The following is a 15,437-nucleotide window of genomic DNA, read 5'->3' as shown; positions in this document are numbered from 1 at the left end:
AAATCACGTATCACAAAAATCATATGAAACAAATAAAGACGAATCCTTCATATTTGAAATGTTTAGGTCTGTTAATGAAACATTTTACAATAAAATCAAAAGTCATTTTTTCGGTGGAACTGTCGATAGCACTGTCCACGAAGTGATGTATGGAGGAAAACTGAAATAAATTCACAAAGCCAGTGGTTGGGACTGGGGAGAAACTCATGTTGACGAAGATTTTAAGCAATTCATCGTCAGTTTGATTGGGAACCCAGTCTTTTGTCGTTTTCAAGCCGAAAGTAAAGAAGGCTATCTGGATATGCTTAGGGATTTTGAGATAAAGGAAAGAAATATAACTCTAGACAAGGACGAGAAAAATACCTTACGTTTTTCATCTTCTTTAAAAGATATTTTTGAGTAAAGAACCGATGAAGACCTTCGCACAGCAATTCAACAAACCAGATTCGCTAGTAGAGTAGTTTTGCTGTCATGTGACAAACTCCGAGTGGAAAGTTCTGGAAGGATAAACCTATTTTCAAGAACCATTCAAAGCACAGTATCCCATGTGAAAGAGATGATGAAAGATAAAGAAGTCAGAGAAATTTCCAGTATTTTAATGGTGGGTGGGTTTCAGAATCCAAGATGCTTCAGGATGACATCAGTTCTAGTTTCCCATCTGTCAAGGTCATCATGCCACAAAAAGGTGGCCTTGTATTCCTTAAGGAAGCGGTGGTTTTTGGTCATAGCCCCTTTTCTATTGAACAACGTGTTTCAAAGTACACGTATGGTGTAGATGTATCTGTACCATTTGACAATAAAATACACGATGCTATGAAGAGGTCCGAATACGAAGATGGACCTCGATGTAATGATATCTTCGACAAGTATGCAGAAATTGGACATGGTATTGCTTTACATGAAACCACGCAAGAAAAGTCCTACTTCCCACTTGAGGAAAATCAAAGAATTATTGCTTTTAACATCTTCGCCTCTACTAAAAAATCACCAATGTATGTGACAGATGAGGGATGTGTGAAGCTTGGACACGTGGATGTTAATGTTCTCGACATGAGTGTACCTAGAAAGGAAAGAAGTGTCCTTGTGTCCATGACATTTGGTGGCACTGAGATTGAAGTCCATGGGAGAGAGAAAAAACGGGAAAAACTACAAAAGCGACCGTGAATATTCTAGGAAAAAGAAAGAACAACTCAGCTGCATTGTCTTTTTAAAACTGAAATTATTTCGTCATATTGGTCCTTGCCCATGTTGACGCTTTTAGTGATCAATCAAAAGATGGTCTAAATTGTCAGTGCTTTTTCTCATTTTACGGGCAAAGCTAAATAAACAAGCGTGTTTGTTTTCTGCAACTTCATAACTGTTTCTTAAATTAGGCTTTAAAAATTGAAATATATGTTAATCTTGAAACATATACATCAGTCTCTGACTGTTACACATATATTCATGCCAATAGTTGCGTATGTCATGATACACGTTTATAAAGCATACTCGAGATGCTATTATAGGAATTAGACAATCTGTTAGTAGTTGAGTAGAAATCAGTTGCAAAAATAGAGGAAAACCTTGGATAATATACTTAATACTTGGAAATTAAGATATTGTCTGTAATATCAGCGCACAAAGTTTCCTTTTTAAATTTCCGTGACTTTCATTAGTGTTTGCAACTCACGATTTACACTTATTCCAGCAACCTAAAGATATGGTGTGGAATTAATGATCAGGACGGCCATAATCGTACCCTATTTTATCGACATTTATTTCGATAACAAGGCCACAAAGAAAATCATTTTCCTTGAGCGAGGTATTTTAACTTATTTCAATCAAGAACGAAGTGCATATGTTGTCCACTGGATCATCTAGTGAACATGTTGGACAGAAATTAAATTGCTGATCTGATTTATACAGGGAACGTATCTGTTTTATATTACAGCCAAGACAAGACAGATACAACTACCAATAACTTTTTCAAGCTATGCGTCATGATATATATATATATATATATATATATATATATATATATATATATATATATATATATATATATATATATATATATATATATAGAACGGAAGTTCTACAAGAAAATCGCTGATAATAATTGGCAGAATTAACATTCAGTACAAATAATGCTATCGCATAGGTTAGAGAATTTTTAATTCGTTCTATACAAAGATTGGAACCCAGGTCCGCATATAAATGGCACCCATCGCCCTGCTTCTACTCTTGAGTACATATACTACCAGCTTTGTAGAATCACTTCTGGTGATGTGCGCTTAGTCGTGATGGTATATGGACTGGTGTGTCCAAGCAAGGCGATGGGTGCCATTTATATGCGGACCTGTATTCTAATCTTCGTAGAGAATGAATTAGAAATTCTCTAACCTATGTGATAGCATTATTTGCACTGAATGTTAATTCTGCCTAGTATTATCAGTGATTCTACTGTAGAAGTTCCGTCAGGCACCTGCATATTGACCTAGTAATTAATACTCACCTGATAACACGGTCATTCCGGATTCTTGCGACAGAATTCAAGGTATATATCAAATTATTTATAGAGAATTACATATATACACCAAACAGAACGTAAAGTGCTATCCGTGGATATAACTGAAGTCACGATAATATAATTGTTATTAGTAAGCATATGCTACAATAGAAACTTTGTGGTATAACCATTTTTGTAATTTTAAATTGAAATTTATGGACATGTTCCATGTTTTTCATGATGCCATCTTTTCCAATTGGTATGGGTGAATCAGTATCTGAGATGTCCTCTTTGTTCTACATGTCAAAGTACTATTGTTCATTGTAACAACTTACACTTTAGTCTTTGTTTATGAAGATACAGTTTGAAAGTTTTGCGAATGGAGTTGTATTTGACTCCTTATAAGATATTGATACACCTCAAGGTGAGTAGCGGCGAATTGTGCCAACTTTGGGGTATTGAAAGAAGCCTTGCAATCTGGAGAGGATGAACAATGTAAAGTGACCACTCACCAACCGAACAAGATTGTACGTTTACCCACTCACCAAATCGTCAGTAGACCCTTGGAAAAGTCTATCAAATAGTGTACCAGAAGCGAGTGCGGCTTCCCAATCACTTCACTTTACCGTACGGTCACGTCGATATTGGTCAGCATATAAAAAGGGACAACGTCCAAGATTGATAGTTTATTGTGAGTACCAAGTCCAAAGGAACAAGATGAAGTCTTTCAGAGAAGCACAAAAGAAATTCAGAGGACTGTCATGGACATTCCTGAAAGACCAGTTCGGAAGGACACTTGTGTGACAATACCTCATGTAAAACCTGTCAGAACATTACACCCTGTCCCTAGGACATCTGAGTGACCAAACAAATGTTGTACAGAGACTTGTTTCTGTTCCAATTTGATCGTTTTCATGTGCATTTTATAATTGTACATAACTATTTGGCTTTTATGTATTTTAGTTTCTCCTGTTTATTTTTGGAACATCAATAAACGTGTCCTGAAAAAGTATAAAAACTCTTGTCTTGTTTGTCTTCGTGTCACAAGTGACATTCCTGACACTGTGGCTACCTCTGCTGTCTCTGCTTTCTCTTCGTCAACTTTCAAAGTCATCGACAAACACTTAGATCGTGCCAGTTGGGAGGCTTTGTATCTTCGTCTTCCCTTTGACATGTTCATTGATGGACCTAGCGGTTCAGGTAAAACCGAATTTGTCAAACGTTTGATCTAACATAAACATCATTTGATCGATCGTCCACCTCAATGAATCGTGTGGTGTTACAAAGAGGTGCAATCGGCGAACAGCCTCTTGCAAGAAAGTCAAGGCGATTCAATCGTGTTTGTGGAATGTATTCCAAACGAAGACGACGGAATTGTATCTGACCCCCGTCAAACCCATCTGGTCATTTTCGACGAAATGTTAGGAGAAGACGAAGAAGAAATTAAACTGTGGTTTACGCGAAAAGGTCATCATCGTAATGCCAGTGTCATTTACATCACTTAAAATTTGTTTCAACAAAGTAAAGCCCATCGTACCATCAGTATCAATGCTCATTACGTGGTCTTGTTTAAAAGCCCTCGAGATAAATCGCAAGTGCAAGTCTTAGCCAAACAGTTGGGGACGCCTTGGCTAACTCAGGCGTACGACGATGCCACTCAAACTCCACACGCCTATTTACTCATCGATTTGAAACCCACTACCCCCGATTATTTGCGTTTTCGTACCCATTTGTTTCACCACTGGTGTCAAGAAGGAAGGCCTGTCCTGTACACGTCTCCGTCCTCGACTTAACCCCAAAAAATCTATAAAAACCTCAGACACTTTTTGTCTGTCTCATACAGTGTCAACATGACGTCCCTTCAGTCTCATCTTCCCGTCAAATTGGTTCGTACCTTGTATATCATCAGTCGCGAAAAAAAATCCACAAATACGTGCTCGTGTCTTAGAAGCCAGTCTGAAAGAAGTCTTGCGATGGTTTACGGTGACAGCACGTCAATTACTGCAAGGCATCTTTCAGATTCCTCATCAAACCAAACGCTTTTTTGATAGAACCAAAGTAGCCTTGACCCAACTGGCCGATCCCCACATCGACACTCAAACCAAAAAGCAAATCATTTTGAAACCTGGAGGGAGCGGTACTCTAGGAGGTGTCATCATTCGCTCCCTCTTAAGATGGGATCCTAAAGCCCGAAGAAGAAAAAGAGCAGCGCACATCCCCAGAAAAAGAAAAGTCCACATTAAAAGAAAAGTCCGCAGAAAACACTTTCTACCCGCAAGAGAGGCACTTCGGTCAGGACGCGACCCTACATTCGCAAACCACGACCTGCAACGACGGTGACCGCGTCTCCGGTAGCCTCAGGTTCATCCACTTCACCGTTAATGACAATATGGAAGCCCGTGTCTCCAAAATCGTATCTTCTAGTGGCGACACCCTTCTCTTTAGTGGCAGCGGAAGCTGCTTACAAAGTACCTGTTCCCAAAATCAAAGTCCATGAGAGATCAGGCATGTTACAGAGTTTACTGGATTTGTCCAAGCAAGAACTGGCTCGATTTAGTCCGTTGCGAACCCATTCACTACGTGTGATGCCTGTCCTCAAGTTGATACGACGTAAAGACAAGCAGTGGCTACGCATTCCAGTATAAAGAAAGGTATGAGACAAAGCATGGTTATCAGTGTTTTTTGTGCTCCTGAAGACTCAAAGATGTCACCCCACAAAAAACATTCCTTATCTAAACCCAAAGGAAAGGAAAGGAAAGGACTGCCTCCTCGTTTAGTCAAACATGGGGACATGTTGTCTGTCCTGTCCAAAGCTTCTCCACCCATGCGAAAAAACCCATTCCAACGGCCCCAAAGATGTCATCGATACCGTGTGTGAATGTTGTTTGAACGTCTTGAAATGTACGATCCCTTTGTCGAAATACCAGAAACAATGCTTAGGCAAACATCGTCACGTTCTTCGCCAAATGGTTCAAAAGAACATCCCCATTCCTCAAAAGAAGAAGATGATGGTCCAACGTGGAGGAATTTTGCACTATTGGTAGTACCTTTGCTGAAAGTAGTATTGGGAGCCATCCTGGGAGGACTCGTGGGAGCAAGATAAAAAGGACCTCTGGAGGCCCTAGATCTTAGACGTGACCCTTGCCATCGAATGGAAATACGAAAACTAGCTTTAGTGCCTTACAAACGATGGATGGAATACCATCGTTGGCAAGAACAGCGGACCCCACATTTTCCTCCCAATCAAAATTTGAGCGAGATGTCCCAGTTACAACACGAACTGCAGTCATTGATGGATCGCCACGATTTGTCCGAAACAGAAAAATGCAAAAGTATGGTCAACTCTTGCAACGACTGCAACTCTTTCACCAGAAAGTTTTAGACGAAACAGCTATACCCACTCTTAAAGATGTCAAGACCTTGATTAAAAGTCCATCGTCGACACCACCACCAATACCATCCCCAGTGGTCATGACAGACGCCACCCCACCAAAGCCTGAGGAAGAAGAGATACGAGAAATTTTTCAAACACCGTTAGCAGCTCCCATTTCTAGTAAGATTTCAGCGTCCTTGTTGACCCCTTCCTCTACACCCCAACGAGAAGAAATGAAAGCCTGGGTTAAAAAGATGATGTCCACTCCTCCTTCGACAGAAGTGAAAAAGAAAGAAGGGAAACCAGAAGCAAAAAAAGAAAAGAAGCCCAAAGCCATTACATTACCACCTCCACCACTAGCTTCGAATTCTACTCCCGAGGCCCATCGGACACATAAATCCGTTTCCAAACCACCCTTTCGTCCCGTCCAAAGTAGCATCAGCGAAGAGTGGGTGACTTATTAACAAATACAAAAATGGAGAAGGTGTTAGCCAGCATTTATTACGACCCATCCCATCCTGCAGGTTACGGAGGAGTTCAGAAGTTGTATCGTGCTGCCAAAACCCGGCTGAAAAGTCTCCGTTTACCTCAAGTGCAACGATGGTTACAAGAACAAACTACCTACACTTTGCACAAACCCATTCGACGCAAGTTTTCCAGAAGTTACACCCAAGTGGAGGGCATCGATCATCAATGGCAAGCCGATTTTGCCGTTGTCTCTCATTTGGCCAGCTACAATCGCTGTTACAAATATTTGTTTTGTGTCATCGACGTCTTTTCTAAATTTGCCTGGATCGTGCCATTGACTTCCAAATCGAGCAGCGAGTTAGTGCGAGCCCTGCAACGGATGTTGAAACAAAGTGGTGGTCACCCTCTTCGACGGCAAACGGACAAAGGTACCGAATTTCTGAACCAAACTTTCCAGAAAGAATTAAAGAAACGTGACATTCATTTTTTCACCACCGAGAATCCCGAAACCAAAGCCAGCATCGTTTAACGTTTTCAACGCACTTTGAAAGAACGCATGTGGAAATATTTGACGCATCACCACACTCTCAAGTACATTGCCATCTTACCGTACCTGGTTCAAGCGTACAACCAGTCTTACCATCGAAGCAATGGACGTGCCCCGCACGAGGTGACCCAGACAACGAAGTGCTGGTTCCTGATCGCCTGTTTGGTACGTCCCCGACGGTATCTGTCTCCGCGAAAGGTGATTTGTTGGCTGTGGGAGATTGGGTTACCTGCCCAACTGGACCATCGAATTGTTTCGTGTCACTGGACGAGTGCATGGTCGTCATCCTACCGTCTATAAATTGGAAGACATGAACAGAGAAGTGCTGAAAGGAACGTTTTACTTACCCGAGTTATGACGTGTCAACAAAAAAGAAGACGACGTGTACGAGATCGAAAGCATTCTCGAACACAGAATCCGTAAAGTGTCAAAGAAGTCAAAGTACATTGGAAAGGATATCCACCCTGTTTTGATTCTTGGATCGACGCTTCGCAAGTCATCGACTAAACAAAGATGTGACCATCATGCCCTTTCACACAGACTCAGCTAGCGCTACCACTCCTTCACCCAGTTCTTCTCTGCAAGATTTACAGAAACAACCCGTGTGAGTGTGGTGTGGAGAACGTGTGCCTAAAACGCAAATCGTCTTTTTCTGCCAAATCTTCGTGGCGTATTATGTCATCGGTGCAGCCATTGCCAATTTGAGTTTGCAACAAGGAGACAAACAATTGTGGACCATTTTATTGAACAGTTGCATTATTTACCTGCTTCCCAATCCCTTCCTGAAATTCTGCTCGAACGGTAACAACGGGAATCTTGCGTCTAGTGTAAGTCACCACTCCAACAACAATAACAACCCCATTTTGGGCGGAGAGACGCCTCTGACTTTCAGTAACCCCTCGGACAGCCACAAATATTTTAAAATATTGATTGTCAGTACAAAAAAGTGAGTGAGTGATTCTTCTAGGTCCGCGCGTTTTTTTTTTTTGGTAATCATATAGGTAATGTAAGATTTGGGTCTTAGGGGATGTTTTCCTTCACGTCCGTGCTTCAAGTATATAAACGGAAACAGCAGTCTGGCTACACATCGTTGATTGATCAACAGTGTAGAATGAGTAGAATGAGAAGCAGACTAAGTTAATGGAACTTCAGATGCACCGGGAATATGCCAGGCGACTCTTGGACCAGGTGGCAGCGGAGGCTAATATGAAAGAAGCCAGGATAGAGCAGGAGGAGGTAGAGAGATATTAAAATAAGACGAGGAAAAGAAGAGAGGGATCCGACCTCACCTGTTCATGAGACCAAATTGTGAGGTGAAGCCTATGGTGAGGGAACCTCCACAGGCAATGGCTGCACCACAGCCAGTAGCTGCACCACAGCCACAACGTGAACACAACAACAACAAGAACCAGTACAGGACCCATAGGAGGCAAGGAGGCTAGTTGTTCATCCTCGAGTGTGGCATAGAAGACAAAGAAGACAGAGGAAACAAGAAGTGTTCACTATTCGACAAACGGATGAGTGAGATAGTGAAGCCACTCAACGCCCGTCTGCTCTTCCAACCACTCGAGTGAATTGGAACAGTGATTGGAGTCGACGTTGTGTCTGTGGTGCCACACCCGAAAGATGCCGCCATTAGACAGGTGCCTCTGGAGTTCCAGAAAAAGAGCCCTTTTCAGGGCTAACCAAAAATCTAGAAAAGAAACATTATTCAATTTGCCAATGTGTGAATGTGAAGTAGTGTGATTATAAATGCTTACTCCTTTCCAGATGTGATTGTGTGTGTGTGTGTGTGTGTGTGTGTGTGTGTGTGTGTGTGTGTGTGTGTGTGTTTGTGTGTGTGTTTGTAAGCACTAGCGTACGTTTGTGTGGATGGTAGATTATTGGGTTTTGTTAGTGGGGAAGTAAGTTAGTGTAGATAGTAGAGAGTATGGTTTATCAAACCTTCCCGTGTGTGAATAGTATATTATGGTTATGTTTCTGCTTCTCCTTGGCTTCTTCTCGTGTGTGGATAGTAGATTATCGTTATGTTTTCAGCTTCTCAGCGTGTGTGGATAGTAAATTTTGGGTTTGATTTGGCTTCTTCTCGTGTGTGGATAGTAGATTATGGTTATGTTTTTAGCTTCTAAGCGTGTGTGGATAGTAAATGTTGGGGTTTGATTTGGCTTCTTCGCGTGTGTGGATAGTAGATTGTGGTTATGTTTTTAGCTTCTCCCGTGAGGGGATAGTGGATTTGGGGTTTTATGTGGCTTATTCTCGTGTGTGGATAGTAGATTGTGGTTATGTTTTTAGCTACTTAGCGTGTGTGGATGGTAAATTTTTGGGTTTGATTTGGCTTCTACGCGTGTGTGGATAGTACATTATGGTTATGTTTTTAGCTTCTCCCGTGTGTGGATGGTCTAGTTTGGGTTTGATTTGGCTACTTCTCGTGTGTGGATAGTAGATTGTGGTTATGTTTTTTGTCTATTCACCTTTGTGTGGATAGCAAATAATATAAGAAGAGAAAAAATAGGGGATGTTTTCCTTCACGTCCGTGCTTTAGATATAAAACTCAAAGCGTTCGTCGTTCAAGCCATTCTATGGAATAAGCAGAGAAGATGGCAGTGTCAGCTTTGTTCAATGATTTATGAAATACTTACTTTTGGATGGTGAATGGGGAATATGCTGTTGAAATAATTCAGAGAGATTAGAGGTTAACAGTCTTGCCTATGTCAACCAAATAAAATTAGCCAGGGAGATGATAGAGGGGATAATAGAGGAAGAAGTGAAGAGGTTGAGAGGATTAATTAATCCCCCCATGTCAGAGTGGGGACAATAAAAGAGTCTCTGGATAAGGTAATAGAAGTCAGATGATATTTATAAGAGATAGAGCAATGGTCAGAGAGGCCCTTTGTCACTGAAGAAAGCGGAAGAACAGATGATAAAGGTGATAGATGTAGAAGTGAAGAAGATCAAGGACAGGTGGTTAAAGGAGAGGAAAGAAAGAGAAAATATAAAGAAAAAGGAAGAGTTTGAGAGGCTGAACCATAACTTGATCAAAATCCAGAACAAGTTTAGAGCCATGGGCCACCCTGACTAGATGCCAGAGTCCCAAAAGAAGAAGGAGAAGACAGGAATAGTGGGAAAGGTTAGGAGATGGCTGAAGAAGTGGAGGAAACAGAAGAAGAAGAAGCCAAAGGCCCTTTTCAAGGCCCCTCATAAGTCTCGAAAAGAAATGACTTTCTTGCCTCAGAAATGTTTATTCATGTTGTATCAGTGTTTGTGTATTGTATGTATTATCTCTACTGTAATGTAATTTTCCCATTGCCTCTAGACAGGCCCAATACCTTTTGTCCCTCTATAATCCCACCCATGTTAAAGTCCCGTTGTCTCTAGACAAGCTCAGCATGTTAAAGTTCCATTGTCCCCAGAATTGATATACCCTTTTCTAACGTCAAAGTCCTATTGTCCCTAGACAAGCCTACCATGTTAAATTACCATTGTCCCCAGAGTGCATGGCCCGATTTTGCATGGTAAGTCCCATTGTCCCTAGGGTGGCCCCATTCACTACTTATATTTTAAAAAAAATTTGATATAAATGATAGCGCAAATTTAGCTTTGGTGGGTCATTGCATGGAGAATGTCCTCTATCACACTCCTCATCAATCAAATCTTCCTGGGTCCCCTCGATCACAGGTCGTTTCGGTCCTTGAATCAGACATTAACACCAGTTTCAGTGAAATGCGTCAAAATAAAATATATTTAAATGCGTTAGAGAGAGAGAGAGAGAGAGAGAGAGAGAGAGAGAGAGAGGCGGATTTTTAAGGTAGCTTTAACAATTTTTATGTCATATCGCTACGATGTTTGCGGTGTGGCAGTTTTTAGTGATGTCTAGCACTGGGGCATCATGCTGCAGACATTATCCTTACACCAGGCCTGCCAGTCCTAACACAAAGCTCTTAATGCTGAGCGTCAAGCGAGGCAGCTGCTAGTACCATTTTTTATAAGTCTTAAGTATGACTCGGCCTGGGGTTCGAACTTGCGACCTTCAACATCCGAAACGGACGTCCTACCGCTTTGACCTCCTGAGCGGTTACATGCATTAGAAATGCATTCATTAATAATAATTAGTTTAGTCAGATGGAGCACGACTAATTCCATTATTAATTTGGAATACACAGAGACTACTACGTCATCAAATTAGATTTATACCTTTGTCTAATTTTAGCAATTGATCGATGGAATGGATTTATCCTAGTGATCATCGACTAAGAAAAAGAGAAAAAGGAAACTGTCGAAAAATGCTTGTATACCTAAAGGTATAAAACATGCGACAAATATTTTTAGACCATATATGTCCCATCAAAATGGAGAAACCATAATAACGCAAAATTTTAAACATTTAACATAAAGGATATCAATTAAATAAACTTCGCAATCTAGTAAAACTGTACACGTTTGTATATTGTTTCCCAAAGATATGGCTGTTGTGTTTTACCCAAAACAGAGTAGACACAAGTCGGTAAAACAAGCGATATCTCCCTGACCGGCATGGTCTTGTAATTTAACAAGCATCTTTTTTTCACTATCGTGATTTACTTATGTCGAAAATGGTATCTTAATTGCGATTCGGATTATGTTTCATAGTAGAATGAAAGAATTGTTATTTTATGTCGGATTAATTAAAAATTCGTTTACCTACACGACATGTATATGCGGTCTTTTCATTAAACGGGGAATAAATAGTAGATGGTTCGCATATGGAGGCATCAAGAATAAAACAATTTTTTTAAACCCACCGATTCCTGGTATAAATTTAAAACAGGCGATTCATTTATATCGCATCAGCAAACCTGCCCTTTAGCATACAAAAATAATTACAATTTAAGTCGAAATTTGCCATTATTACCTTAATTGAGAATTACTTTTGTAAACGTGTGTCGTGTCCAAACGTATAATAGAAAAAAAAATCAATTCTGAAAATTAAATTAAAACAACTCTAAAGCACCACGACGATTTCTTACTTCTGACTAGAACTTCTTTAAAACCATCGTCCACGATGTCCACTTAGACTTCACAACCAACCACAACGACCACAGACGCAACACCCACAGTGACTACGGACGCACTATCCACTACGACAACAGAAGCATCATCAACAACGACCACAGACGCACCATCCTCTACGGCCACGGATGCATCATCCACAACGACCGCAGACATACCATTCTCTACAAACACAGATGCACCAACCACAACGACCACAGAACTCGTTTCTTCTACATCCGCGGTACCTACAACGACAGCAGCCAGTGCAAGTACTGCTTCGTCGATCATGCCTTCCACTTCCACTGCGGAACTTACCACAACGACCACACCCAAACCAACATCAACGACATCAACAATAGCATTCACTTCTTCAATATCCACGGTACAAACAACGTCAGTAAGTACTGTGTCATCTACTAAACCTTCCACTGAGACTACACTAACCGACACAGTGATGAAAAGCGAAACCACCACTGGAACAATTTCTAACACAACTGTAACACAACCAAAAGGAGGGTGTGATGGTGTCCCATCGAAATATGTGTACCTTCTTTCTGCAAGCATCAATCATTGTTTTGTAATCATCAACTGCCCGGGCCGGTTTAAACTTAAGAAGTCTTTTCACAATTAATTTATATCGGGATATGGGCTGAAAATAGGAACGTTTGTACGGTACAAAAGAGAAAATGTAGTCAAATAAAAACAGCACACCTAATGTTTATAGCCCAATGAGGCTTGAAAAAATGAAAAGAGACAATTCTGTTTAACAGTTAATTGCGAATGACAAGAAATGTTGGGTGGGGGTCTGACAATATGTCTTTTCGCACCAGAGATTTATACTAAAACTAAAGGTGAACAAGATTAGTTTGATATTGACACATTTTGTTGATATTGACACATTTTATTGATATTGACACATTTCTTTTATATTGACACATTTTGTTGATAGTTATATTTTTATTTTCTGGTTCTGATTTTGCAAGATTCGACAATTTCCAAGCCTTTGTTGATACTTTTGTTTTTATTGAACACTGATAACAGAAAAGTTTCCATTTCGTTGAGACCTGCAACCTCACGTGTCTGAGAAATAAGGGTTGTGGTTGTTCTTTCTGCATTCTTGCTGTTGTTTGCACTGTTGCTGTTGTAGTCATCTATCTTTGAACATGCACAGCTCTGCCGTTGGACTGAAAAACTATCTCTGTTGGCTTTATAAACTGATCCGACTTGCCCAGCTCTCTGCTTCGGTTGTTTCACATCACAAGGCAAAATTTATCTCATATTTACTTGTCCAAATATGCTACAAAGAATCAGTGTAGTTCAAGCATGTTCTTCTTTTTTTTTACAATTGTAAATGATACTTTCATAATTATCCTTTCTCTCATTCATTTGTTATCATTTGTGCTTAACATTTGTGTGAATTATGCCCATGCTGGCGGCTTGAAACTAGATGTATTAATTATTTCTCTAACCTCGATCGTAACATTCTATTTGTTTTTGCTCACAATTAAAGAATCTAAGATTATACAATGGAACTATGGATGTGCACAATAGAGTAAATCGAATATTTTGGTTTGTTAGAAGCAGGAATATGACCCGTAGAAAGGTAATGTGGTAGGATCTGTAAATAAGTACAAGAATCGATATCTTACAGCTTAGCGAATTAATATTTTACTTGTGAAAGAAAAATGTGTAACAAAATTTTAGGTACTTCTTTGAAATAAGTATATACCTGTTGTGGGGATTGTTCTTCATATGTGATACAATTGATTCAGGGAACTTGTATATCCGTGTATTTTATTTAGTCGATTTGATAGAAGTATATGTAATTGGTCTGCGCATTAATCAATTTTAAATACTTTTCAAGTTAATTATTAATGTTTACTTTTTGCTTGACTTTTACTATAATGAGTTTTGAAAGTTAGCATTTTCGACTTACGAAGAAAATTGACGAATCGCCAGAATCGAGATAAACAACCGATCTCAGTTGCAGTGGTATGGTCTTCAAAATCGATGTATTTCTTCAGAAAATATATGTGTGTGTGTGTGTGTGTGTGTGTGTGTGTGTGTGTGTAAGAGACACATTTTGTCTCAATTTTTAAAATTTCATGCAAATTGGAAGGAAAAAAAAATTATCATAAAATTAATTTATCCCTTTCAACAATAGTGTAAACTGTCTCGGTTTACAACCAATATGACGACACATATTCTCAATATCCCACAAGCTAAGCACGTCGGGTAAATTCTCGCATTTCTTCAGACGCTACCACTGACGAGATTGCCTAGCGGTCCAGAGCTGACAAATGGTTGAATACATAGATGTATTATGGAGATTTGTCAATTCAATTCATTCTGCAATATTTTAGACCAATTGTTATCTCAACCCTATTGTCAATATTTGGCAATAAAGAAATGCGGTTTTGTTTGAACTTGCTTCATTGTATTGCACCCAAGTAAGATCGGTTGTTTCCAACCACCGAGTTTGCCCCCAACCTCACGCTCGGCATTTGAACTATAATTTGCAAAAACAGATTTTTGTTCAGTCATTTTTCAAGAAGTAGAACGATCTGACAATATGTCTCAACAATAATGTTCCTATGACATTTCGATCAACCAATTAAACTGCAGATTACAGTATTCTAAAAGGGTCCTATTTTGGTACATTTCGATAATTAAAAAACTAATAAAAGATTTTGTAATATTAAAGAAACTGGGATAGAGTGATTTCTATAGGAGAGATATAAATGTATTTTTTTATAATATACAGTTATCATAATGAGCCACAACAAGCTGGCTTCCTGAACAATAATTTAACTTGTTTCTTTTTATACATAAGTCGAACCTGGGATACACTTTTATGATAGTATTTTCTAGATTAACAGAGGTCACTTTGATTATGAGCGTACATTAGATTCCTTCAAACATTTCTCAATCCAGAGTTTCAAAGGGCGATAAAAGCTCCTCTGAAAGGTTAGCCCAAAATATCCTAATACGAGCACTAAAAGGTTAGCCCCAAAAATGCCCCACCACAAGTTGTTATCCGATCTTACTACAGCGTACGAAACGAGAGCATAATTTTAACCACAGAATAAATGGATAATTGTATTAGAACGCACGTGTCGAAAACAAGTTTTAGAATTATGTCTCGATGTCCTTGCTTTATTTGGCTTGGATTGATGGGAAGCTAGTTTTGGCGACCCTGTCTCATGTGCTGAGTCATTTAGCTATATATCGTCTCCTTCTTCAATGAAACCCGTATCATCAACGCGACAAAAGACATATATATAATTTAATATATCTATCATATCATCAATTTCTAATTTTATTTATTTCTTTCGTTTTACTTTTGTATTTTCTTCATTGATTTATTTGTTATTTGTTTCCTGGGGAGGGAACATCCGCTACACACCATCATCCAAAACATCACAGTCCACGTATAACAAAAAAATCCAAGTCCACCAACAACTCTCCACCATCATATTATCCCAAAACTGACAAATATCTATTTGATTATCTACATTCCCTTTTATAACCTG

The 15,437-nt window shown here is 39.5% G+C and overlaps 1 protein-coding gene across 1 annotated transcript; it reads left to right on the top strand.

Moving 5' to 3' along the window:
* Positions 1-624: 624 nt before the first annotated feature.
* On the top strand, positions 625-1,164 carry LOC149798040 (heat shock 70 kDa protein 12A-like). Its single transcript, XM_089960828.1, has one exon. The coding sequence runs from the start codon at positions 625-627 to the stop codon at positions 1,162-1,164; it is 540 nt and encodes a 179-aa protein (XP_089816954.1).
* Positions 1,165-15,437: the final 14,273 nt, after the last annotated feature.

This window comes from Sinohyriopsis cumingii, chromosome 6 (assembly GCF_028554795.1).
Source record: "Sinohyriopsis cumingii isolate HCF-2022 chromosome 6, ASM2855479v2, whole genome shotgun sequence".
In the NCBI taxonomy this organism is placed as follows: Eukaryota; Metazoa; Mollusca; class Bivalvia; order Unionida; family Unionidae; genus Sinohyriopsis; species Sinohyriopsis cumingii.
The sequence above is the reverse complement of the archived record's forward strand: the minus strand, read 5'-3'. Positions and strand labels throughout refer to the sequence as shown.

Excerpts from the sequence above, each read along its gene's own strand:
- LOC149798040 (XM_089960828.1), top strand. The coding sequence starts at position 625 with ATGCTTCAGGATGACATCAGTTCTAGTTTCCCATCTGTCAAGGTCATC.